Source organism: Triturus cristatus, chromosome 2_2, assembly GCF_964204655.1.
Source record: "Triturus cristatus chromosome 2_2, aTriCri1.1, whole genome shotgun sequence".
Lineage (NCBI taxonomy): Eukaryota > Metazoa > Chordata > Amphibia > Caudata > Salamandridae > Triturus > Triturus cristatus.
In genome coordinates, this window is record NC_140582.1 from 816020360 (window position 1) to 816043326 (window position 22967).

Genomic DNA, 22967 nt, shown 5'->3' on the forward strand with positions numbered 1-22967 from the left:
CCTCTGCTGAATGGCGACATTTGCAAGGAGAGTGGAGGGAGGAGATAGCACCTGGGAGTGAATAGGGCTGTGCCTGCCTGCCACACCGCTGGCTCCACCTCCTGCTGGGCGGCTGACGACTCTGCCCCTCACTCTGAAAAGAAAGCAGAAGCCAGGAAAACAAAGTGCTCCAGCAACACCCAGAACTGGATCAGACCGGGCTCAGGACCCACTTGCACAAAGACTTCAAAGACTTTTAGGGGTATAAGTACAAGACCCCTGACAACAGATTTTTAGATTCTACCATCAAGAGGAACCTCTGCTGAAAGACGGACCGCTGAAGAACTAAAGGAAGATTGCCGTGCTGTGTGCTCTAAGGGCTGACCTGTTCTGCTGGACGACTGAAGCTGAGGAGGAGAAGGGGTCTTGCTGTGTGCTGACCCTACCCACTTGACTAAACAAGACTTTGCTGTGTGCTGTGTCTTAAACTGAATCTCCAAGGACCTGAGAAGAGCTGGCCTCCTGTTTCGCAACCCAGGGATAGAAAGGTTGCCAAAAACTCAAGACTCTGCTGTGTCCCCCCTGCGCTGCTGTGTGCCGCAGGGACCGTGGACTGTTCTACCAAGCTTCTCAACATCTGCCTGTGAAGTGGGCTGGCTGCTCTCTATCTTGCTGGAGAGTGCCGCGCTGACCCAGGCCTGACACCGGTTGCCGCATCAAGAAGACCGACGTGCTCATCGGCACGTGCCTTGCCACGACCCGGAGGCCTGAAGCAGATCAAGAGTCGTACTTCCCTGCTCTACGAAGCCGCGCTGTGAGTGGCTGACTCCGGTGACGTCGACATCGTCACTGGGGGCTCGTCGAGGGAGTTGTGGAAACCTTGCACCGAACAGCCCGAGGAGCGCTTTTACAACGAGTGCCGCGACACCGCCGGAGCAACGTAGCTGCCTAAACAACAAGAGCCTACAAACTGATTCAGTCTCAGTGAGTATCGAATCACACAAGAGACTAGAGACTATCGTCTTACGATCCCGACCGACCAAGAAAGCGAATATTGTGTAAACCTGTGATGCTTAATTTCAACTGCGGAAACTAGATAAAGAGATATTAATTTTGATACAACTTACCTGTGTGGTCTACGTTTGTGGTGTACTCGGGGGGTCATTGTAGTTGTTAAGTGCGAATACCTTACACATTGCCTTGGGGATAAGCCTGTCTGCTCGAGCCAAGCTACCTAGAGGGTGAGCAGGGGTTATCTACCGTGTGTGTCCCTGTACCCTGACTAGAAGCAAGGGTCCCTATTTGGTCTAAGGTGCTTACCTCTGCCAACTAGAGACCCCCAGATCTAACACCTGTGAAATGGATCCAGAAAGAAAAACACTTTTGCTGGAAATGTTGTCATTTGGAACATTTTTCTATTCTAAAGTGCAGCCTTGGAACGGAGAAAAAGGAAGGTTACATATGCGAAAAATAACTAAATAAAGCAAGATACAGTGTGGTCGCAAAGTGGCCAGATTGATTTTATTCACACCCAAATAAATTAGCGCCACTTTACACAGTTTGCCAGTGAAGCGCTACTTTTGTTTTCTCGTCTTCTTTGAACAACAATGTTTTCCCCGGGTGGGGAAGTGCACCATTCCTGGGGGTACTGCAATGTCTGATTGATGGGTGGATTGGTAAACCGTATACTTCAGCTCTGTGTTCAGGGATTTGATATTTGTAAACCATACTGCTTACGTTTTGTAGGGACATATGCCATGGACATTGAAACAGGTCCTTTCTGGGAACTGTAGTTATGTCTAACTTTTTCAGGCAAAAACACCCATTAATTTCTGAATAATGAGTGTAAAAGTGTCAAGGTAATCATGTTGTTCCTGCTTACATTTCACAGGCTTTACTTAATCTTGCATTCACTTAAGTGTTTGCTTTATCCAGGATGTTGTTACTTTTTTTTTTTTTTAGGCACTATATTGCTCATGTCTAGTGCGTAATTTGAATTGAGTCGCATCCAAGTGTTTATAGCGGGGCACAAGTGGGTTGTAACTGAAGGCAGTGCAAGTTTCTCTCAGTGAGGCAGTAAGGTGTTCAGTGGGGGAGAGGATGTGGGACTATGGTCAAAGCTGCCGAATTTGGCACTGGGGAACCAGGTTCATCCTTCATGACCAGTCCACCAGACACTCTGGAGGGAGCTCATTCCCATGCTAGACCTTAGAAGGCCCGCAAGACCTTAGAAGCCCTTAGCACCAGCAGGTGGACCCTAGCAGTGGCAAGTGTGAGTTAACCTTGAAGGCCTGTCCACCACAATCCATGCTGAAGTTCACCTACAGTCTTGCGGGCAGGCCTACGAAACAGCAGACCCTAGAGCGACAGTACTCGGTCACCGTGGTCACAGGACCCTTGAGCAGGGCGGATCTAGTGTGGTGCGATTGCACTGGGCGTTGACTTTAGGTGGGGGTATCAAGTTTGCAAGTATACTATGTTTCTAAAAGGACTCGCTGTCTCCTTCCTGGCCTCCAGCATTTTTCGGCAACAATAAAAATGTCATGATAACTCAGGTAATTCATGTTCTACTTAGAGAGAAATAGAGTGTTGTCAAGTGGAAGTTTTGACTCTTAGTAAGTTAGCGCAAAGTGTTAATGTGCCTGTTGCAAAGAACATGTACCATACAGATCACAAAGTGCACATAATGTGAATAGGTCAGTGGGTTACTACTTTTGTCAGTGAGATCCTTTTGTTACTTGCAGTTTATAAGTCACAATCTTAACATAGAGGAGTGAGCTATTAGCTGTCATCTAAGAGCTGATTGCACACAGCAAGGTATAAATTAGAGCGTTATGTTTTTCCCCAGTCTTTGACTATCCTAATGTTGCAAAAAAGGTTCATTTGGGTAGAAATCAATTCTGTTTAGAGAACCCCCAACCATGGTATTATGTTCTAAATTCAGAGATTGTGTTTTTCCAGATCAATCACTATTAAAATATACTGCCTACTAGTATGGTTGTCATGTGACTACTACACCTTGTAGTCCTTTGTCTCATGTAACATTTCCTATACAGTGATTTACACATGTATATTTGATTGTCGCTGTGTAATGTGTGTGATGTAAAGTGCTCTGACACTCTACACTGGTTTCAGTGGCTCTGCAAATCAAATTAAATGCATCTGATTAAGAGTGTGGTTATGTCGACTTGAGGGGCACTGTGAAAGGGTAGTAGTGAGGGAGTCCGTGGCAGAGGGATTCATTGGGGGGCACCAACAAACATTGTCGCACAGGGCTCCACCAGCGCTAAAGCTGGCCCTGCCCTAGAGGCCAGCTCCCCTCCAGACCCCCTTACCCTTTGGTACCTCCATTGGCCTTGTTTCAGCAGTGTTAGCTGCAACTCAACAGTGATTGGCAATGCAGGATTTGCACGCACACCAAACTAAGTACACAAACTTCAGAGTCTCTCTGCTTCATGCACAAGCACTTTTAACACGTGCTGCCTGCTTTGGGGCCACTGGAATTATGCAGCAATGAAGGACAAAAATAAGATGCAGTATTGACTAAATTATGCAGTGAAAAAAGGCTGCAGCGTAATGCGGTATATTTTCTGATACTTTATTATTTTGACATTTTTAGACATGCTAACAGTCTCAGTCTGTGCAAAGATTTTGCCTTATTAGTACCAGTGTAACATACAATCAACCTTTGCAAAGGGTTGTCCACTTTGCAGAAACATAAGTCAAATGTTTTAGTAACTTTTGATCTGTTTGAGCAACAAACAATGTAATAGTTAAAATCGTCAAATTATGCAGCAGATGATGCATTATGTGGCAAATATTGCAGACAGACTTGGATGAGATGCACACTGTTCATAATCAAATGAAAAAATATGTTTGCTTATGAGATAACACACTCTACTATCTTTATGACAGCACTTATTTTAATTCAATCAGTATTCTTTAGTACTTCTGTTAGTACTTTTTCATTATACTTGGTACCATTAAATTAGTACTGCATATTTATTTCACACACAACAACTTAATGTTATAAATTCCTTGAATCCATAATTCAACATAAATGAAACATCAAAACGCTACACAATATTATGATCATGTTCATTTTCATGCCCGATGCATTTCAGGACCTCAGTGTCCCTTCTTCAAGGGCATAGCGCCACAAAAAAAGTCCAGTAGTTGATTGTATTTGGTTGTAGGTGATCCCTGTCGCGGTTAAAGTTAACACATCTCCTTCCTGCACGATCTCCGGCGTTTTGAATTCATTTATGTTGAATTATGTATTCAAGGAATTTATAACATTAAGTTGTTGTGTGTGAACTAAATATGCGGTACTAATTCCATGGTACCAAATATAATGACAATGTACTAAAGAATACTGATTGAATGAAAATTAGTACTGTCATAAAGATAGTAGAGTGTGTTACATCATAAGCAAACATATTTTTTAATTTGATTGTGAACAGTGCGCATCGCATCCAAGTCTGTGTACTTGTTGGTTTTAATAAACGTGTGTCGACAGCACACGCAGCAGTGAAGCACCACTAAGCTAACTTGTAAAAACTTTACATTTAAAATGAGGAGGTGGAGAATCAGGAGTGCACCGCTATAACATATCACTGCAAATATTGCAGAGCCGCAATTATATAGAAGACATTTGCAAACTAGGATATTTTGCAATTCATGTTTGAACTGCTCTTGTGGAAAAAAGGAGGAGAAGTGCTGATGACAGAAAGTCCATGTCTCGGAGACAAATGGCTTGTGCTTCCACTTTTAGGAGTATTTGGGCCTGAGTATGAGTTATTGACATTAAAATACATTCACTTTGTGAATGTATTTTAATGTCAATAACTCATATTAAACTTTGAATAAACGTGTATCCATTGGTTGAATTAAATAATGGAATCAGCTGTAACTGGGTGGTGAAGTGCCAAACAAATACTAAAAACTAGAATAATTTGCTCTTTCTGGCCACACCTCACAGTTATTTTTATGTACGCCTAGTTTTCAAGGTTCTGTTTTCGCTCTCGCCGCTTCTTCTGCAGTCTTTCGATGCAATTGTGACCTCCTGTGGCCGTGAAGGAGCACTGCAAGATCCCACTCAGGCACAAATAGAATGACGAGTGTTTCATAAAGATGAAAACACTGGGACTTATTCACATAAAGCATTTTGATGTAGGTAAAGTGAGGAGGCGGGTGAGCCAACAAATTAACAGGGAGAGCCGAGCCAAATGTCTGGCTGGGTTCCAACATTGTTGTCCATGCACCAGCAGAACCCTAAAAAGGTTTAGCAGGTAAACTGTGGAACAAATACCATATACAAATATGATAAAGACTCTTGAAAACCCTGTATGTGGCCTAGATGTTTACATGTAACAACATTATAGTCTATTTAAATCAGATGCAAAAGTGGCGCTTGTGCAGAATTCAACCTGAATTCACGCATTTCAAAGTGTTTTAACATGCAATAAAGAAAAATGAATCACAGTGAAATAAAATCTTTGCCCTAGAATTTTCACAGTTTGCTCAAGTTGGGAAACAGGAAGAAATCCTAGCACATTGTGCCATTCAGCTAGTAGATGGGTATCTATTTCCTTTTCCTGTTTTATATAAAAGGTTAATGTTTCTCGTTTCTAATTCTTGGTATATTAGGTTACAGCGTGGGTGACAGGCAGGGCCGGCTTTAGTGCTGGTGGCGCCCTGTGCGACAATGTTTGTTGGCGCCCCCCCAATGACCACCTCCACCACGGATTCTCTCACTAGCACCCTTTAACAGTGACCAAGTCTCCAGAACCACACCCTCTCAGATGCCTTGAATTCGTTATACAGCACCACTTATACCAGTGTAGGGTGTCCGAGTCACATGTCATCCATACTGCAGGCAGTATAGTTAAAGAGTGCTTGGTGTGGAGAAGCACAAACTCAGAGTTGAAAAAGAAACAGCATAGTTGGGCGTTTTCTTTAAAAATAAGAATCGATTTCTAGCCAAATTAACCCTTTTTGCAACATTAATCAATGCTCTAATAATGTATACTTTGCAGTGTGTATGCAGTTCTAGGATGAAAGTTGATAGCTCACTATCCTATATTAGGACTTTAAGTTATAAATTGCAAGTAACAAAAGGATGTCTCTTTTGAAAGCAGTAATCTGATGATCTGTTTACATTATATGCACTCTGTAATCTACTTGGTGCTAGTTCTTTGCAGCAGGCATATTAACCCTCTGCACTAACTTTACCCAAGTCAGAACCTCAACTATACAAAATGCTGATCTCTCTCCAGGAAGATAATTAATCACACGGCTTATCTTGACATTTATGTGAGGCCTGGTAATTGCCGGGGAAAGAAACGCTGCAGCAGGTGCTTCAAAAGCATAATAAACTTTGAAACAGGGCGCCCCCAGGAAGCCAGCAGCCGGTGCGGTGGCACCAGTCGCACCCCCCTAAAGCCGGCCCTGGTGACAGGCAGAAACCGCATTAAAGCTCGGCTCGTTTTGGGCTTGGGGGTCTAGGAGGACATCGAGTTGACTCATGGCTCTGGCTCGAGCCTGGCTCGAGCTTTCAGTGGCTCACCTACCTCTTGTAGAGTAGTACTGAGTGGTACTAGTCGCATACTACAAAATGCTATTCACAAATCTATGTGAGCGTCAGTGGAGCAAGGGGTGCTGCCATTAGTGTAACATCACTGTGAATTGTGAAAAATGTAAGTGTCACACAAAGAGCAAGGCCCTCCTCCAGAGGTCATTGGAATCAAGGTGCTATTGATCGCACCTCATAAATAACGATACCCCTTGGTACGTTATGTATAGGGTGCAATAAATAGTGCCTATTTTGGGGAATAGCATGCAGATGTTGGTATTTAATGGAAGAAATGCATGGTATGGTAAATACTGGTCACTTTTCCCTTGTTAAATTGCGACAGGCTTGGCCTATTGAAATTTAATGAAGGGTGAGGCGTTTAACACACCCAGTTATTACTGAGTGCGTTAAATACCACCTGGAATAACAACAGGAGTTTTCTATGGGGTCAGAAAACACCGGTCCACTCATAGTCAGGGCCCACGAGTAGAAAATAAGTCACACTTATTCAGCAGGAGAGTGGTAGTGGTGTAGTTTCTATCTGGTGGGGCCTTTTGGGGCACACCGTCACAGGTATATTATTGAAGCATGGGGTGGTAGAACACTGTCATTTACAGGCAGCACATATTTTCCATTGAAATGGCTACTTAATATGTACATACATTTATTACTGATAAAACTATACAGCACCAAACAATAATGTGTGGAAATTGGGTTTCAGAAAAGATTTGTCATTTGTGCAACACTAAGAAAAGTGTTTTAATTTGATTTTAGCCTGTTAAAAAAAAATCCATCACACTTCAGAATTACAAAAAGGGTTTTTTTTTTGTTGCTTTCATGACTGTTGATATTCTTCAAAAAATGTGTACAGTTCATTTATAGGTATATACATTTTGTTGTATGTTCACAAAAAATTGGAAACCTACAGCCTTTCCTTTCACACCAGCAAGACTGTGACATACACTTTTCAAAAACCTCGAATTTTGCAGCCCAAAAGAAACCCATCTATCTGTATGTTAAAAGAATAAACAGCAATTTGTCAGAAGACATAGCCTGACATTTGACCTCTGTCTCTGAATGTACAGAAAATGTGACAAGATAAAACTAACATTTAAAGGCATCTTCATTGACCATACGCTTTCAGAACTCCAGCATGGGGGTGTTGGGGGTGCTGCAGCAACTCCGTGCCCCTACTGCCAGCGCCTATGTTGCGCAGACCTCTGCCTCACCTAGCTTTCCAGTGTGGAGATCTCCACCAATGCGACGTAGTTCATTGAGTCTGTACAAAGGCTTAAGCACATGTACAATGCATAGATGAGCCCAAAGATCCAGCAGGTTGGGCTGCTGCAGCTTTCCACACTCAAGGTGTTTTGTTTTCTGTTTTACTCCAGATTGTGAACAGCTGAAAATGGCAGGAGTGATCAACACACACCGCACATTTGCGGTTGTTCCCAGGATGGCAGTGCACCCTATGGACGAGGCGATAGAAAGGATGGAGAGTGGTGAGTGCAGGTACGTAAGCCCCTTGTCTGTATTTCACCAAACGGACACCTATACTCTTTGTCATGCCATCTTCCACTGTGCAGGTGTGTTTCACTATTTCCTGTTGATAACGATGAAAACTTTCATAATTTTAATGATGTTGACTGTCAGTGCGATTGACATGGCTGTCCTACTCCTGACCACATAGGTTCAATGTACTTCCATGTACTCCATATTTCCAAACTTCCACAACTTTCAATTCCAAGTAATAAAGAGAACACAGTTCAGGAGTCCATTTTAGGAGACTTACAGCTTTCAAACGCAGGCGGAACAATTCCCAAAGGCACATGTAAAATATGACATGCGTAGTTTATGTTTACACGTGGCCATAGTTAGCACCTGTTTATCTAATTCATAAATGTTCTAGGAGTACACATGCAAAACTTATGTGTACATAGTTACCAAGGGGAAGTGAGCATTAGTCACACAAAAAGGTGACTCATGCCTGCTTTGCTAAACCCTGCTGTGTCGAAAATGGAAGTTTAATCCAGTGGCGTCTGGCATGTACCAAAGGTGGTGGGCGGGGGGACATAAAAAAATAAATAAACACCCTTACCTTGATACATGACACAACTTCCTCCTCCACCAGTCTTGTCTCTTCCAGTCAGGTTCCAACGCGGGACCCCGCCAACTCCCCTAACCAATCCTGGTGCTGCTCTCACCAGCAGGAGAGCAGCGCCAGGAATTGGAGGGAGTGGCCTCACTCAGCTCTCTCAAGAGCACTGGAGGCCTGTGCTTTCTATAACCCAGCTGTCTAAGACACGCCCCTCCACCATATCTAATCACTCAGCATGCTTATCTAACCTGTCTGACATACTATCCATTCTGAATGTTAGCGCATTAATCTTGCCATCAATCTTTGTGAGACTGTGCTGCATAGTCAAAACAATCTGTTTTAGTTCCCTGCTTTTTTCCGGCTTAGGATCGTCAGATGTGGACCCATGCGCAGTTGCGCCACTCTCTCGGGCCTTTGGGGTTATCTGGAGTTCAAATTGAAGCTTGGATTGTGATGGTATTATGATCCCATAGCAAAGGCAAATTAAAGAAACGCCATCAAAGCATACCATAAATCGGTCCAGAAGACCAAGGTGGTGCACTATGCTAACATGATTACTACTAGCAGCAACCCAACCAAAACCATCTTTGCACTCTTGAAAGATATGCTAAAATCCCCGTCTGCTGCTAACAGTACCATATCCTTCAATTCACAATGCGAGACACTGGCCAAATTCTTTATTAGTAAAGTGGAGGGAATTTATAGCACTTTTTGCCTAGGGAATGTACTTCCGGCCAATGGGAAAGTCCATCCTCTGACCCTGCGGCTCACTCCCTCCACGTTCTCCCGCCTATGTCTTCAAAAGACATGGATGTTCTGTCGGCCAAGGTAAAGTCAGGGTCTCCTGACGACCCTCTGAAACCCAACCTTTTTGTAAAATTTCAACACTGCCTCCTATTGGATTGCAGGAGCTGATTAATAGGTTGATATCATTGTCTGCCATTCCCAAGCCCTGGAAACATGCTAAAGTTGTTCCCCTGGAAAAAAAAAACGACGCTGGATGCGTCTCAGCCGGAAAACCTTCAACTGATATCTCTGTTCCCATTGCTTTCTAAAATCATGAAATCCTATGTCAATATCATCCTGACTCAATATCTGGAAGCAAATTCAATTCAAGTTATATCACAAAATGGCTTTCGACCTAGACATAGCACCGAATCTGCACTGCTTGTGGTTACGGAGCAGCCTCGGTCCGCCCTGGATGAGGGCAGAACCTCAGCGCTGATTCTGCTCGATCTGAGCGTGGCCTTTGACACCGTCTTCCATAAGATCATGCTACATCGGCTAGGGGAGATCGGTGTCAATGATAAAGCCTTCGCCTGGTTTTCATCTTTTCTGGCCAACCGGTCTTTCCAGGTCTCTGCTCCCCCTTTTTCCTCCTATGTCTACCTTTTACGCTGTGGTGTTACTCAGGGCTCTGCCCTGAGCCCCACTCTAATTAATAGTTACATCCTTCTTCTGTCCCTCATGGCTAAAGCCCGGTACATCGCCCTGGTATCATACACCAATGATATTCAGCTGGTGTTCACCTTCTCCAACAACCCCAACCAGGATCTGGTGAAATATCAAGACGACCTCACGGCCATCTCTGAATGGATGGCTGATAACTATTTACAACTGAATTCCACCAAATCAGAGTTCCTCCTGGTGGGCAGAGATACCCATCTGTGGGGCAGTCAATGGTGGCCCTCAGCCCTTGGAGTACCCCCTCAACCTAAATCTATGGTCAAGAACCTGGGAGTTCTGGTGGGTGGTGCCCTCTCGTTTGAGGGGCACGCCAATGCAGTGGCAGGCACTTGCTTTGGTTTGTTACGCAGCCTGAAGCCCATCTTGGGACTTTTTGGTGCACCCACTCGACAGGTGATTGTCCAGTCCACCGTTCTGTCAAGGTTATACTTCTGCAAGGGGTTGCTCCTTGGCGTTAATAAATCAGTGACAAAAAGGCTTCAACAGGCCCTGAACGCGGCTGCCTGCACTCTCTTTGCACTCCCAAAGTACTGCCATGTCTCAGACCTTCTTCGTCGGCTCCACTGGCTACCTATGGAGCAGAGAGTCTACTTTAAAGCTCTCTGTACTACTCATAAGATCCTCTATGACCATTGTCCTCAGATCTTGAGTGATATGTGCTCCCTGTACGTCCCTGCATGGGCTTTGTGCTCTGCAGATTTGCATTTGGCTCGAGAACCACGAGTGCACAGGGCAAGAGCACCTGCCCTTTGGAACTCCATCCCTCTCGCTACCCGCAGCAGGTCCGACCATTGGATCTTTCGGAAAATGATCAAGACGTGGCTATTTTCCAGTCACTAGCTTCCTTTGCTATTCACTCTGCTATATGTAGCGCTGGGACGACCTGTTGCTGGGGCAGTCATGCGCTCTACAAGTTTTTAACATATAACATTTATCTAACTCACCCATGCCGCTTGGTTGTGCCAACCATGTCCGTCACTCAAAACATGGAGCACTTTGTTAAACAACTCTTCATTGACCTGCTTGGAAGAGAAACATTTTCTGAACTATTTGTTGTGGAATGGGCCCATCGCTCCTTTGCCTTGCGCCCGATCCTGGTGGCTCAGCCTCGCCCTATTATCGCCAGACTACTCAATTACTGTGATAGGGATGCTGCTCTATGGAAAGCCAGTGAGCTGAAAGTGCTCCAACACGACGGCTCCAAACTCTCCCTGCATCCAGATTTCAAACAAGAAGAACAGGAGGCGAGGTGCCTCTTCATACCTGCCAAGAAGTGACTACAGCAGTTGCAGGTAGACTATAGCTTGCTCTACCCTGTAAGGCTGCAGGTGCACGTGGATGGAAAACCGACAATCTTCACTTATCCAAAGCAACTTATGCGGGTTGAAAACACAAAGAGACTGCTGGAACGCGCCGCTGCTCCCCTGGTTCAGACCCTGCAGATGCAGGATGCACACAAGACTCAGGCGATTAATAATTCCCTCTATCAGACTGGGGTACGACCCCTGTGGCTTTTCTCCTGTGGTATTTGACATTATCAGGACGAGGAACACGGTTATAACTAGTGGAAATATGGCCTGCTTTATAAGACCTCGCTTCCCCTACCTGTAGAACTACTAGTGCGGTCACTTTTGAAGTGGTTGCCTGAGCATGCCCTTTCAGATATTGCTGGGTGAACTGTTCTGATGTAAGAACGTTCTAATGATTATATTATGCCTAGGTAAAATGCCGGAACCGCACTATAACATATTACACTGCATTAGAGTCCGCAGCAGGATTCATGTGGTTTGCATTGTTAGATTATATGTATTGTGCACAAACTATGTTAGCTAAACAGCCTCCTTGTGGCTACATGCTGTCAGGAGTTATAGACTGGGCAACATCTGTCCCCATGTGTGATCCACTTGGTTTTGTTTACGAATATCTAATGGAGGTATTGGGTCAGATGATTGTTTGCTGCGTGAGTTGTGACTATTCACAGCGAGGGTGGAGGGTGGTGTGGGTATCAGATTGTTGCTTTGTAGGTACTGGTTCTGGCTATATGGATTGAAAAAATCATGGTGGAACATCTCAGAGTATACGCGGTGCGTAGAAACTGACCGATTATATGCAGCATGCAGCAGAGGGACCTTCGGGCACCTCGCCGCTCGGGTTCATCACATGGAATGTCAGGGGACTAAACGACTATAGAAAGATCCGAAGCTGGTGACCTCCTTGCAGAGACACAGGGTAGACGTAGCGATACTGCAGGAAACGCACTTGGCCCATGGGGGGGCATAGTTCTGATGCAGCGCAGTATGCAGGGACAATAAGTAGCGGCTGGTTTCACTAAGCATGCCAGGGGCGTCTTGGTTTGGGTGCGCAGAAGATCAGGCGTTACACTGCAAAAGCTGTGTATAGTCCCAAAGGGCAGATATGTGGTAGAGCACTGTCATAAGGATGACTTAGTGGCTTTATTAGTAGGGATATACGACCCAAACTTTGAGGAACCACAGTTCTTCCATGCCCTGAACAACTAGCTGATCTCATGGGGGGACATGCTTCGAATATGGGGGGTGCGTTTAATTGTGTTCTCTGTCCTTCCCGTGACCTATTGTGGAATCCTCCTCAGAGGCTCTCCGTGACTGATCAAGCCATTGCAGAGATACCTGCATGGGAATGTATGCTACATACGTGGCGGTACAGATACCCTACGGGGAGGGATACACCCACTATTCGTCCGTGCACAATATTCCAACCTGTATCGATTATTGGCTGCTATCCTGGGGGCTGGCTTCCTGCAAGCCTCTCCCACGCACTTATTCTGATCACTCTCCAGTAATATTGGCTTTAGATTTGCACTCGCTGCGACCGCCCGCGTTTGCTTGGCGCTTTCCCCCATATTCTCTACTGGACTCTGCATTTCGTGAGGAGCTGGTTCAACCTACTGATGAATTTTTCCACATTAACATTGGTTCACTGGATAAGTCTGCAACAATGGGAAGTGTTCAATGTATACATTAGAGCCATCACACTATCTAAGCATGTGGGGGTCCTTCAATCATTGCGCACTCGCCTTGCATGATTGGAAACATAGATTGCGGAGCTTGAGCGGCTGCATAGGGACACGATGGAGCAGAGTTTCTTGGGTGTTATCAGGTCTAAAATATAAGAATTCCATGACACTGCACAGAGTCAGGTAAATCAATTAGGCCAGTACGCTGTAGCACATATGTATGGGGAAGGGGAGCAAACTGGTTCAACTCTGGCAGCAAAATTACTCCCCGTAAGGACGATGATGTTATCCTCGAGTTACGAGATGAGCAAGGGCAGGCCCTATGTTCAGCTGAACGGGTGTCTGCTCGCTTTCGTAGCTATTACACTGCTTTATATGAATCGCGGCTTACTTATGATGATAATGCTGCCACAGACTACCTTGCTAGCATTGCAATGCAGAGATTGACTGTTGAACACAGAGAAGATCTTATGGCTCCATTACAACCTGAGGAGATACGCACAGCCCTCAAGACCATGCCCTCTGAGAAGGCCCCGGGCACTGACGGGCTTACGGTGGCCTTCTTTACGGCATTCCAGGATCGACTCATTCCCCACCTCCTTATATGAGGAGATGGTGAAGGACTTTGGGGACGGGCATTAGTGATGAACAGTGGTGTTATTGCTGCTCTGTAACTAAGGCACATTAATTGAATAGTCAGCACAGGTTAATACACTTTAAGTATATTAATAGGGTATACCACACACCGGTGTGGCTGTACTGGTATGGATTGTGTGATAGTGCAAGCTGCCCTCGCCGCGGGTAAGATGAGGTGAGATTTGCATATCTTGCTTGATATTGCCCTGGAGTACAGGTATTCTGGAGAGCGGTGTTTCGGGGCCTAGTGTCCACACTGGTGCACAGCTGGACCCCCTCCCTCCTATTGGTGCTGCTGGGGGCTAGGATAAAGGGTACAATGTGGTGTTAGATGGCTGGTTGCTATTGGCTTCCTACTTGCGAGGCACTGGGTGGCCATGCGATGGGTTCAGGGACCGCTTCCGCAGCTGAGGGAATGGCAGATAGACATGGTCTGCTGCAACACACAGTCAAACAGTTACTGTGAGCTCCTTCCACCTTATAGTTGCCCCAGGGATATTTGGGAACCTTACTAGATTTTTTTGACTAGGACCAAGGAGAAGGAAATGGAGATGGTGGCTGTATAGGAATGATAGATGGGCCTTATTCTGTAGACACCCTTGCAATGCGCTGCTTCCAGTCTCCCTTCTGGATAGAATGGCTTCATTGCGTCTGCGCGCACAAATTATGTTGCTATAGTTTAATTGGGCTCCTGGAGAATACCTGGATGAGGGCTGAGGCATAATGTAACAACCACCCTGGTTCTGTGACTCAGTGTAGATCTGAGACTATGTTAGGATTACCCCACTGGCTGTCAATACAACTGTCGTTGCCTGTGATAGATGTCAAGTATTACTGTAATTACAGCCATACTAATATCTATGTCATACTGTAATATATGTTTAATGTGAAAATAAAAAATAAAGCTTAAAAAAAACGAATGAAGAGTTTTTTACTGCTAGCAGATGTAAAACCTGTCCTACTTTTTAAATACATTGCACCCTGCCCTCTGGCTGTGCAGAGTCTACCCTAGGGATGATTAGATGTATTAAAAAGGAAGATTTGGGTCTGTCAAAATGTTTATTTTGCCGGGTCGAAATGGCAGTTTTAAAACTCAGCTTGTTTAAAGGGCTACTTAAGTGGGTTGAACAATGAGTGCTGCAAGCCCACTGGTAGCATTTAGTTTACAGGTCCTGGGCACAGGTATTGCCGCCTTACTAGGGACTTACAAGTAAAATAAATATGCCAATTGGGTATAAGCCAATTGTACGGTGTTTTAAGGAGAGAACACAACCAATTTAGCACTGGTAAGCAGTGGTAGAGTGTGCCGAGTTGAAAGTCAGCAAAAAAGGAGAGTTGAAGGGAAAATGTTAGAGGTAAAACCAGGCCAAAGATGCCAGGTCTAACAGCACTATACATAGCACCTGAGTTATTGCTCTGGTATCGAACACCTGAGACTATATGATCTCTATAACCTGTCTTATTGCTTTTCTGTCATATCCATGAACTTGTAAGACCCCGCTTATCCCAGGAGATAGTTCTGCTGTCAGATGCCTAAGAAATAGCTTTGTGCTCATTAACTTTATCCTATAAGACCTCTGCAACCTCAGTGCCACTTCTTCTGTCATATGTCCAATCCTGAAGGATCTGCATGAGTTGAGAGGAATCTTTACTGCTTCAGCCTTGTAAGTCTATGTAACCTTAGGAATAGCTCTGCTCTTGTAGGTGTAAACCTGTAAGATCTGCATAAACTCAGACCTCGTTTAGTGTCATGTGCCTGGTTATTTAAGCTATGTCGGCTATGGCAAGGCTTTGCTCTGTGATGCCTGTGCCTGTAACATGCATGTATCCTGCCTAACAGGTCTCCTGTCTGAGGTGTTAGCTTGTAAGGTTTCTGTAAGATGAGGGCTGTGATTAATGGTGCCCATGTCTGAGCCTGTAAACACTTTGTGGTGAATGGGTATGACTGTTTTAAAAGGATGGAAAGCTGTGCTGTCATAAGCGTCTGCCCTTCCGTGCTTTCAAAACTTGGATAGCTTTCCTGTCAAAAGCCTTAACCTGTAGGATACTTTAAGCTGAAGGATGGCTCTTCTATGATGCGTCTCAGCCGGTAGGACCTGTGTGACCTAAGACATAAACTTCAGGCAGATTCCGGAGCCTGTTAGATGTGTGTAACCCACGGGTGAGCTTTGCTGTCCCATTCTTCTCTAGGAACTTTCAACCTGTAATATCTAAACCAGGGGGAAGGTTTACTGTACATCCTGGGAGGTCTGTGTGACTTGCAGAATAGCTCTGCCTGAATGTCTGTGCCTCTATATTCATTGTAACTACAGGGTCCGCTATGAGACCTGATCCTTTCAGACCACTGTGAAGACTACGCAATGCATAACTATGTCAAGGCTGCCCGGGGGGCCACGCAATGGCCCCTCAACAGGGCGGCCGCCTTAGTGCCACAGGAAGGCACTGGAGTCGGCCTCCTAGTTTCCCTGGGCGTGGGACCAGGTGGACTTCCGGCCGGCCACTTCCGGTAGTGGGAGGGGGGACAGGGGTACATATACTGTCCCCCACCCACTGGGCAGCCTCTTGTCCGGTGCCCGTCTCGCCTTTAGGTCGCACGACGCCTCGCTGCATCTTCGCCTCTCGCCTCGTGTTGTCTCGAGTTCCGGTGAGTGGTCGCAGGCCCCCCCCCTTGCCTATGCACTTTTATGATGGTGCAGCATGGCTGGGCGGCCCAGCTTCGGCTGGTTGGCTGCCGGGGGGTGGCGCGGCCATGGAGATGGAGCGGGGGTGGGGTGGGTGGCGCTGTGTGTGCGAGCGAACTCTCTCCTGCTGGGCAGCGGTGGGGGCATCGCGCGCCTGTCGACTCCACCGATAGCAGCCATGTGGCCCAATGATTAAGGCACTGGCCTCCTAAACTGAGGAGTAACGGGTTCGGTCCCATTTGGGGTAGGGAAACAAACAATTCTGCGGCGAGAGGAGGCTCATCGCACCTTTCGGGGGACTGGGCTGGTCAATCATCCTTGCCGGGCCCGATGGCCCGTGGTGCCCCTGGTGCGCTCTCCGCTTGCAGTGGGCGCCGGGCACACTCGGCGGTGCTCCGGGCTGGGCGTGCCCGGGGTGGGCGCCGCCGAACATGCTGCCACCTGGGAGCCCTATCTTGCGTGGTGCTCCCCCCCCCCCGGTTTAGTTTGCTTGCCTCGGCCTCCCTTGGTCGCGGGGCGTCCCGGGGGGGATGTGCGGTGCACGGCAGTGGGAGGCGTGGAGCGCCTGTTTGGCGCGGTGCTCCGAGGCGCATTCGGCTGGCTTTGGGGCAGGTGACCGGGGATCGAGTTTCGAGGTGGCGTCCGCGTCCGGTGAGCCTTGGGCAAGTCGCCTAGTATCCCCGATACTGAAATTTAATGTGGATGCGGGCTCACTTACAGCGCTCCATCCAGGTTTGGTCGTTTCAGTGAGGTTGCCGAGCGGTCCGCATTGCCGTGGACTGCGGGGCGGCACTTACCTCGGCGTCTGGGTTGCCATGCCTCCCGGGGTGGCTGGGCATTGCACGGCAGTTGAGGGGGTGGAGCGTCTGGCTTGCGCGTGCTCTGTGGTATGGCTGCTGACGTTGTTGCGGGAGGTCGGGGATTGAGCCTCGAGATCGCGTTTGCATTTCCCGATATCCTGGGCAAGTCACTTGTTGTCGCCATGACTGATTATGTAGTGTTTGTGCTGTTCGCATGCATGGCGCTCCTGTTCCCCGGGTCGATTCGCGCTGGGTACGCCGCGTGGCCTGCTCCATGCTATGTGAAGTTAACGTTGGGTAGTTTTTACAGTGGCCAGTGGGGGGCACAGCCAGTTCGTTCTGATGAAAACATTGGTACAGCTTACCACACAATTTTAGCTTACAGTCCTGCCCCTTGCAGCTCCGCCAGGAGGAGTGTGTGGGGGGGGGCCTGCAAGGGGTAAGGAAATGGAAAGCGATCTGGGTTCGAGCTTATTTCCAGTCTACTCGGTATATGTGTAGCTTCCTTGATTTAGTATTGATTTCAGTAGCTTTGCAGTCTTCAGGAAAATGAAATAGTCCGGTCAATTAGGCCCTGCCTAACTAAAGGGCTGTATTTCATGCTCCTGGCATCATTCAAAAGCATTGCCACGGGTGGACCGCAGGCCATGCGAGGCCAACGCGGTATCTGCAGCATCTGTACTTTGGCCATTTTGATAATAGGCACCTTCCCCCACCTCACTAGATTTCCTGGCCGGTCTCCTCTAACCCTTGGTCAAGAATGCCATGGGATGACGTGCCCATCAGTTTGCGGGATCAGATGTCCTTCCATTTCTTCACCAAGATATAGTTAAAGAGTATCTTCATGTTGGGCAACAAGAAACATCTGTTATTCAGAGCCAAGATACCCACGGGGTAGGCGCGCTCTACTATTACACGTTATGCCATTGCGTGGGAGTAGAGATTAGGTAGATTTGGGAGGGACTTTGAGAAAGTGCCTCTCAATACTAGAGCTAGAAACAGGGAGCAGGATGCCCTCTGGATTTCTGCTGGCTGGTTCGTTCATAGGCGGAACCTAGAACTACTCGCAGTTTTAATTTAAGAGCATTGTCCCTGTCTGCGGAGGCGTCCAGTCAGCTGCTTGCAGGATCTGCTACTTTGTTATTGCCACACTGCACTACAACGCCTAAGATCGACATGGTATCACATTATAACATCTGTTGGGGTGGGGCACGAACATCAAGCTGATCCCTAGTGGGGGTGAGCAGCTGGTACGTGCCAGGTATTTGGCAAATGTGTTGATTTAACGGGGTGTGTAGCGTAGAATTCCACACAGGGAGGAACTGATACCATGGTAATGCATAAATTACACCTTGGTCGCCTGTACCTGAAAGGGTTTGACATTGTGATGTACAAGGTTATGAGTACATTCATTCATTTACAGAATAGTATATAGTATGTCCATTGGATATTGAATACTGCAGGAGGAGGGACCTAATCTTGGTGCTTACAGTCTTGTTACACGCGAGAGGTGCATCATGTGCATCACTTACAAGCTATTGGGCCACAGCCAGGTCCACTGTATGGGCACAATTAAGGACATCTGGAACATCATGAATATCCTGCCAGGATATGCTGTTCCCATAGATCACCCAGCCTATAACTTCCATGATACGGACAACAACAATAAATTCTTTAATCCTGTACAACAAATAGGTCAAGCGAATACCAATAGTGGTCACCTTGTGAGGGGTATAATTCCAGAGCGTCTCACTGACGTGGATGTCCATAGTAAGGGGTAATTAAGAAAAACCCGAAGGGCAGCCCATCATTCGGGAAAAGAAAGGGATGTAAGGCACCACGGTCATTAAGTGTAATGTCCGCCAGTGGTGCCGCTGTAGGAGGAGGAGATGCAAGGGCGCCATTACGGCAGATGCGGCAGGTGTAAGTTAAGGTCATAGAGTCCTGACAAAGGAGGGGGGGAGAGAACGAGTAATGTTGCTCTACGGATCTGACCTGTGAGGATCCTTTCTTATCCTGTTCACTACTGGGGGCAATTTGCTGCGAGATATCTCTCTGGCTTGGCGCCAGCACCCTGATAAAAACGTTGCTATCAAGGTCGTACGATCTGATAGCTTGTTCCATCACAGGTAGTCATCTCTCACCCTACAGGCCTCTCCAGTGGCGCACTCCTGGGCTAGGCTTTCACATTGCGGCACTCACTCGGTCATGAACGCAACCGATGATACCTAGGTAGCCGGTCCTTGGGCCACACAGCACGCCCTGTGATGCCAAGGTTAATTGTTATTCAAATCATGTGCGCAGCTGTGATCGGGTCACCAATGCCGCCGCGTTTCCCCCAGCAGTTCACTAGGTGCTCAGGGCAGGTCACGTTCCTCAGTATATTCATGCTAGCGAAGGACCTTTGAGTCGGGGGAGGACAAAGACACCAACTAATAACTCATTGTAAGGGTGCAAGTGAAATTGAATCTCACAGCTACGCTGGACCAGTGGCAGTAAGCGGGATCCTATGAAATACTTTGCTATGCACCGCCATTACCTTTTAATCTGCATACAGAGTGCAGTTCTTTGCAGGGCTCAGCAGTTCGGGCCTGTTGAGAGTAATCAGTAACCGTGCCTCAGAGGCAAGGTCTACAGCATTTCGTGCGACTACTCCCTCCAAGTCAGGGATCTAGGCCAAGCAGGGGGGGCAAGATCTCCTCACGGTGAGGAAGTTGTTAATTTCCAGAGATGGTGCAAAGCTGTTTAGAGTGATTTTGTTCAGGAAGTGCCTTATTTAAAATTAGTAATTGGTAAAGGGGTGGAGTTACTAAATTTTTGTTATCCGCAGATACGTTTGCATTGGAAGGATCACTGCTTTTCAATACGGAGGTTGATTGTCCCTTTCCCATACGGGTATGGTGTGTGGAGCCGGGCATTTCGAGGGCACTTCGCCTGTGGGGAGCGGGTTGGGCCACGTGTTTTGGACTGGGGCCAAATTGCCACACTTACTTTGGAGAAGATTAACCTTTGCAAGGGGTAAAACAGCCTGATTCCCTGGACACTCCTAGGGTGCTGGGCAGAGGTATGTGGGGTGCACATGTGTGAGCTGGGCCCCATCGGGATGCTGGCTGCGGCTGAGTGGCCCTTGCATTGTTTGCCTTGTTTCTGGGCCAGTGAGGTTACTTTTCAGGGTAAGGTTTGAATTCTTAGTGCGTTTGGATACTTTGGCAGGTTGCCCTTACTCATCCTTATGGCGTTATAGTTGTAATTTTGTGGAGTGTTGAACTAGGTTGTAGCTTGCAAGGAACTCATTAGTTCTTGCAGTTCCTTCATTGCAGAACAAGAATTTTAAACATTCTTCAAGGAAGCCATTATTAGCAGGAAGCTATTTAACTATGGATAGCAGTGGTTGTGGGTTCCAGCACAACAGTAGTAATGGATTTACATTTCCTTTAGACAGGCCAAGGCACATACACTTGTAATGAAGTTTAGCTGTGTCGTCAGACAGTTGGGTGTTCATAAGGTATGAGCTGCCCCTCCCCAAGCCTGAGACACTAACACGGCGCTCGTATAGAATGTAGACTTGGGGGTTTACGTTTATGCCTATGAAAATCAATTTCTGCCCTAGTACTTAGCTTTGCACATGAGGAGAATTTGCATGCTACGGCACTTTGTTAAATTAGGAACCGTGTAGAGCGTGCTTCAGCTATATCTGACATAGACTCAATACCATACTCAGGCCCAGGGCGAGGTGCACTGGTAACTTTTGGTTCCCTCGTACAGCTTCATTTAGTGGTTAAACAGGACCATGGGGGATACCTGTGGCAGTATTGCCATGCCAGAACGTACATAGGGATGAAGTAACAATGTCCCTGTGGCGCATCATGATATACTCATTGGTAGGAAGTTTCTTAAAAGTTCTTTGGGCCTTTCAGTGCAAGGTTAACAGAGACGATTTTTATTAGACTCTAACACGAGTGGTTTCCAACACTGTTGGTTAGAAGGGATGCTGTCAATCGCAGAACTCAAACTAATTAGCATTAAACATACTTTTACGCGACCTGCATAAAGCGTTAAATCTGGTATTAAAGGGATGGCATGCCAAGGGAGATATCTTCCTTTTCACTGGATACCCTTAATCCAACACGCCTAGTAAGCAGAGGATGCCTGTGGAAGTTGTTAGATCTGTTACTAGTTAAAAGGTACTATGAAGTAGTCAGTGGCACTCAATCCACAGGTACTTACTGGACACATATGGTTCAATACACACTCCGTTGGACAGGACTGCCCCATCTCGATCACAGGGAAGTAAAACATTACATGGGTTGGGAAACATTTGCAGACGTTGGTGGTTAGCGCGCACACATGGGTGTTCGGAGGAGTTTGGGGGCAGGTTAGCAGGCATCATCTTGTCACTTCTGTCAGTGCCAGCGGACCCCTAGGGTGACCGCGCGCTCAAATACACGTCATGTTGGAAGTAGGTCCAGGAGGAAAGGTTGTGCTGAGTGAGGCAATAATCCAAAGCGATTGTAAGATCTTTCCAAGGGTCACATCTGTTTGGGCAGTTTGAAAATTTAAAGTACATCCAGGGATCCCCCTCCTTTATGTCGGATCCTGCTTATTTGTTGTTTCCGCAGAGTTGTGGCAGGTTAGCTGCCCCTAACTGGTGAGTTTGATGTTTGGTTGAGTCAATTGACCGAGTACAGACATTTTCGCTGGGTATATCTTGGCAGGCAGGAATACCAGGCATGATTTTAGCAAAGGTGCAAAGGCAGGTAGCAGTACTTTGGGGTATGTGATGTATTTCTCGCTGGCAGGCCGCCAGGCAGGGGGACCGTGTACCTAGGTCACTTACATCAGGCAGTGATGCCCAGTGGAACCATGTGGGGGACTGCACAGAACAGGATACTGCTCAGGTTAGATGCCGGCGAATTATGGCTGCACTACTGCAGATGGTAGGTTATTCGCATGCGGGGTATGGTGATGGTCATACCTTTTTATTCTCAGGATCACTCCCTGTCTAGTTTAGCGGTGCTATTTGTACCTTCATTAGCACCAGCAGCGGCTCACAGGGGTAGCAGCAGAGCTTCTTTTATTTCGCTTGGGATGGGAGCTGGCAATGTCATAAAGCTTTGCAGCCAGAAACTGACTAGGACAAGTCGTTCCTGTGACGGGGCAACGGGCACTAAGCTGTAGATCCAGCTAGTCTCAACATAATCCAGGGTACTGTCACTGATTACCGTAAGGCCGTGGGCGACACTCGATTAGGCATTTACTGTCAGTTGCTGCTGGTTGGTGCCATTCCCAAGAGAGTGCGGATTACCTTGTTAGTGCTGAGATGGAGGGGATGAAGCACTTATACGGACAGCTACCAGAGCACATTTTGCAGTCATAGTGAAGGTTATATTGATTATATTGCTGGCATGTTACCAGTTGCTTCAGTTAAGCCAAGTTACCGTGGGAGTTGTCAGCGAACAGTCAGACTGCAACGTTGGTTGTTAGCCGGTTTGCAGGCCTTTTAGATATGTGTCTAGCTGAGGCATGTCCAAGTTTGGGTTATGGTGCCTGTAGTCTGCCCTGTGATGCAAGTTGACAGGCAGGTGGAGCATCAGAACAGAAAGGGGCTTGGGTTCGACCGCTGGTCACAGGTTCAGATCCTGGTCGGTCCACCTAGCAGTTCAGCTTTCTGAGGTCATTGAAACAAGTACCATTGAGTCGAGGAACAAGAACATGTGCAATATCTCCCGCCTTATAG

The 22967-nt window shown here is 46.8% G+C and overlaps 1 protein-coding gene across 1 annotated transcript in view; it reads left to right on the forward strand.

Moving 5' to 3' along the window:
- The window catches only part of CNGA1 (cyclic nucleotide gated channel subunit alpha 1), a 417458-nt gene that overhangs the window by 265021 nt on the left and 129470 nt on the right, over positions 1 to 22967 (forward strand). The window contains exon 2 of the mRNA XM_085643307.1: positions 7945 to 8065. Within this exon, the coding sequence (XP_085499433.1) occupies positions 7962 to 8065 (104 nt within the window). The 5' untranslated portion in view covers positions 7945 to 7961. The remainder of the gene's footprint in view (positions 1 to 7944; positions 8066 to 22967) is intronic.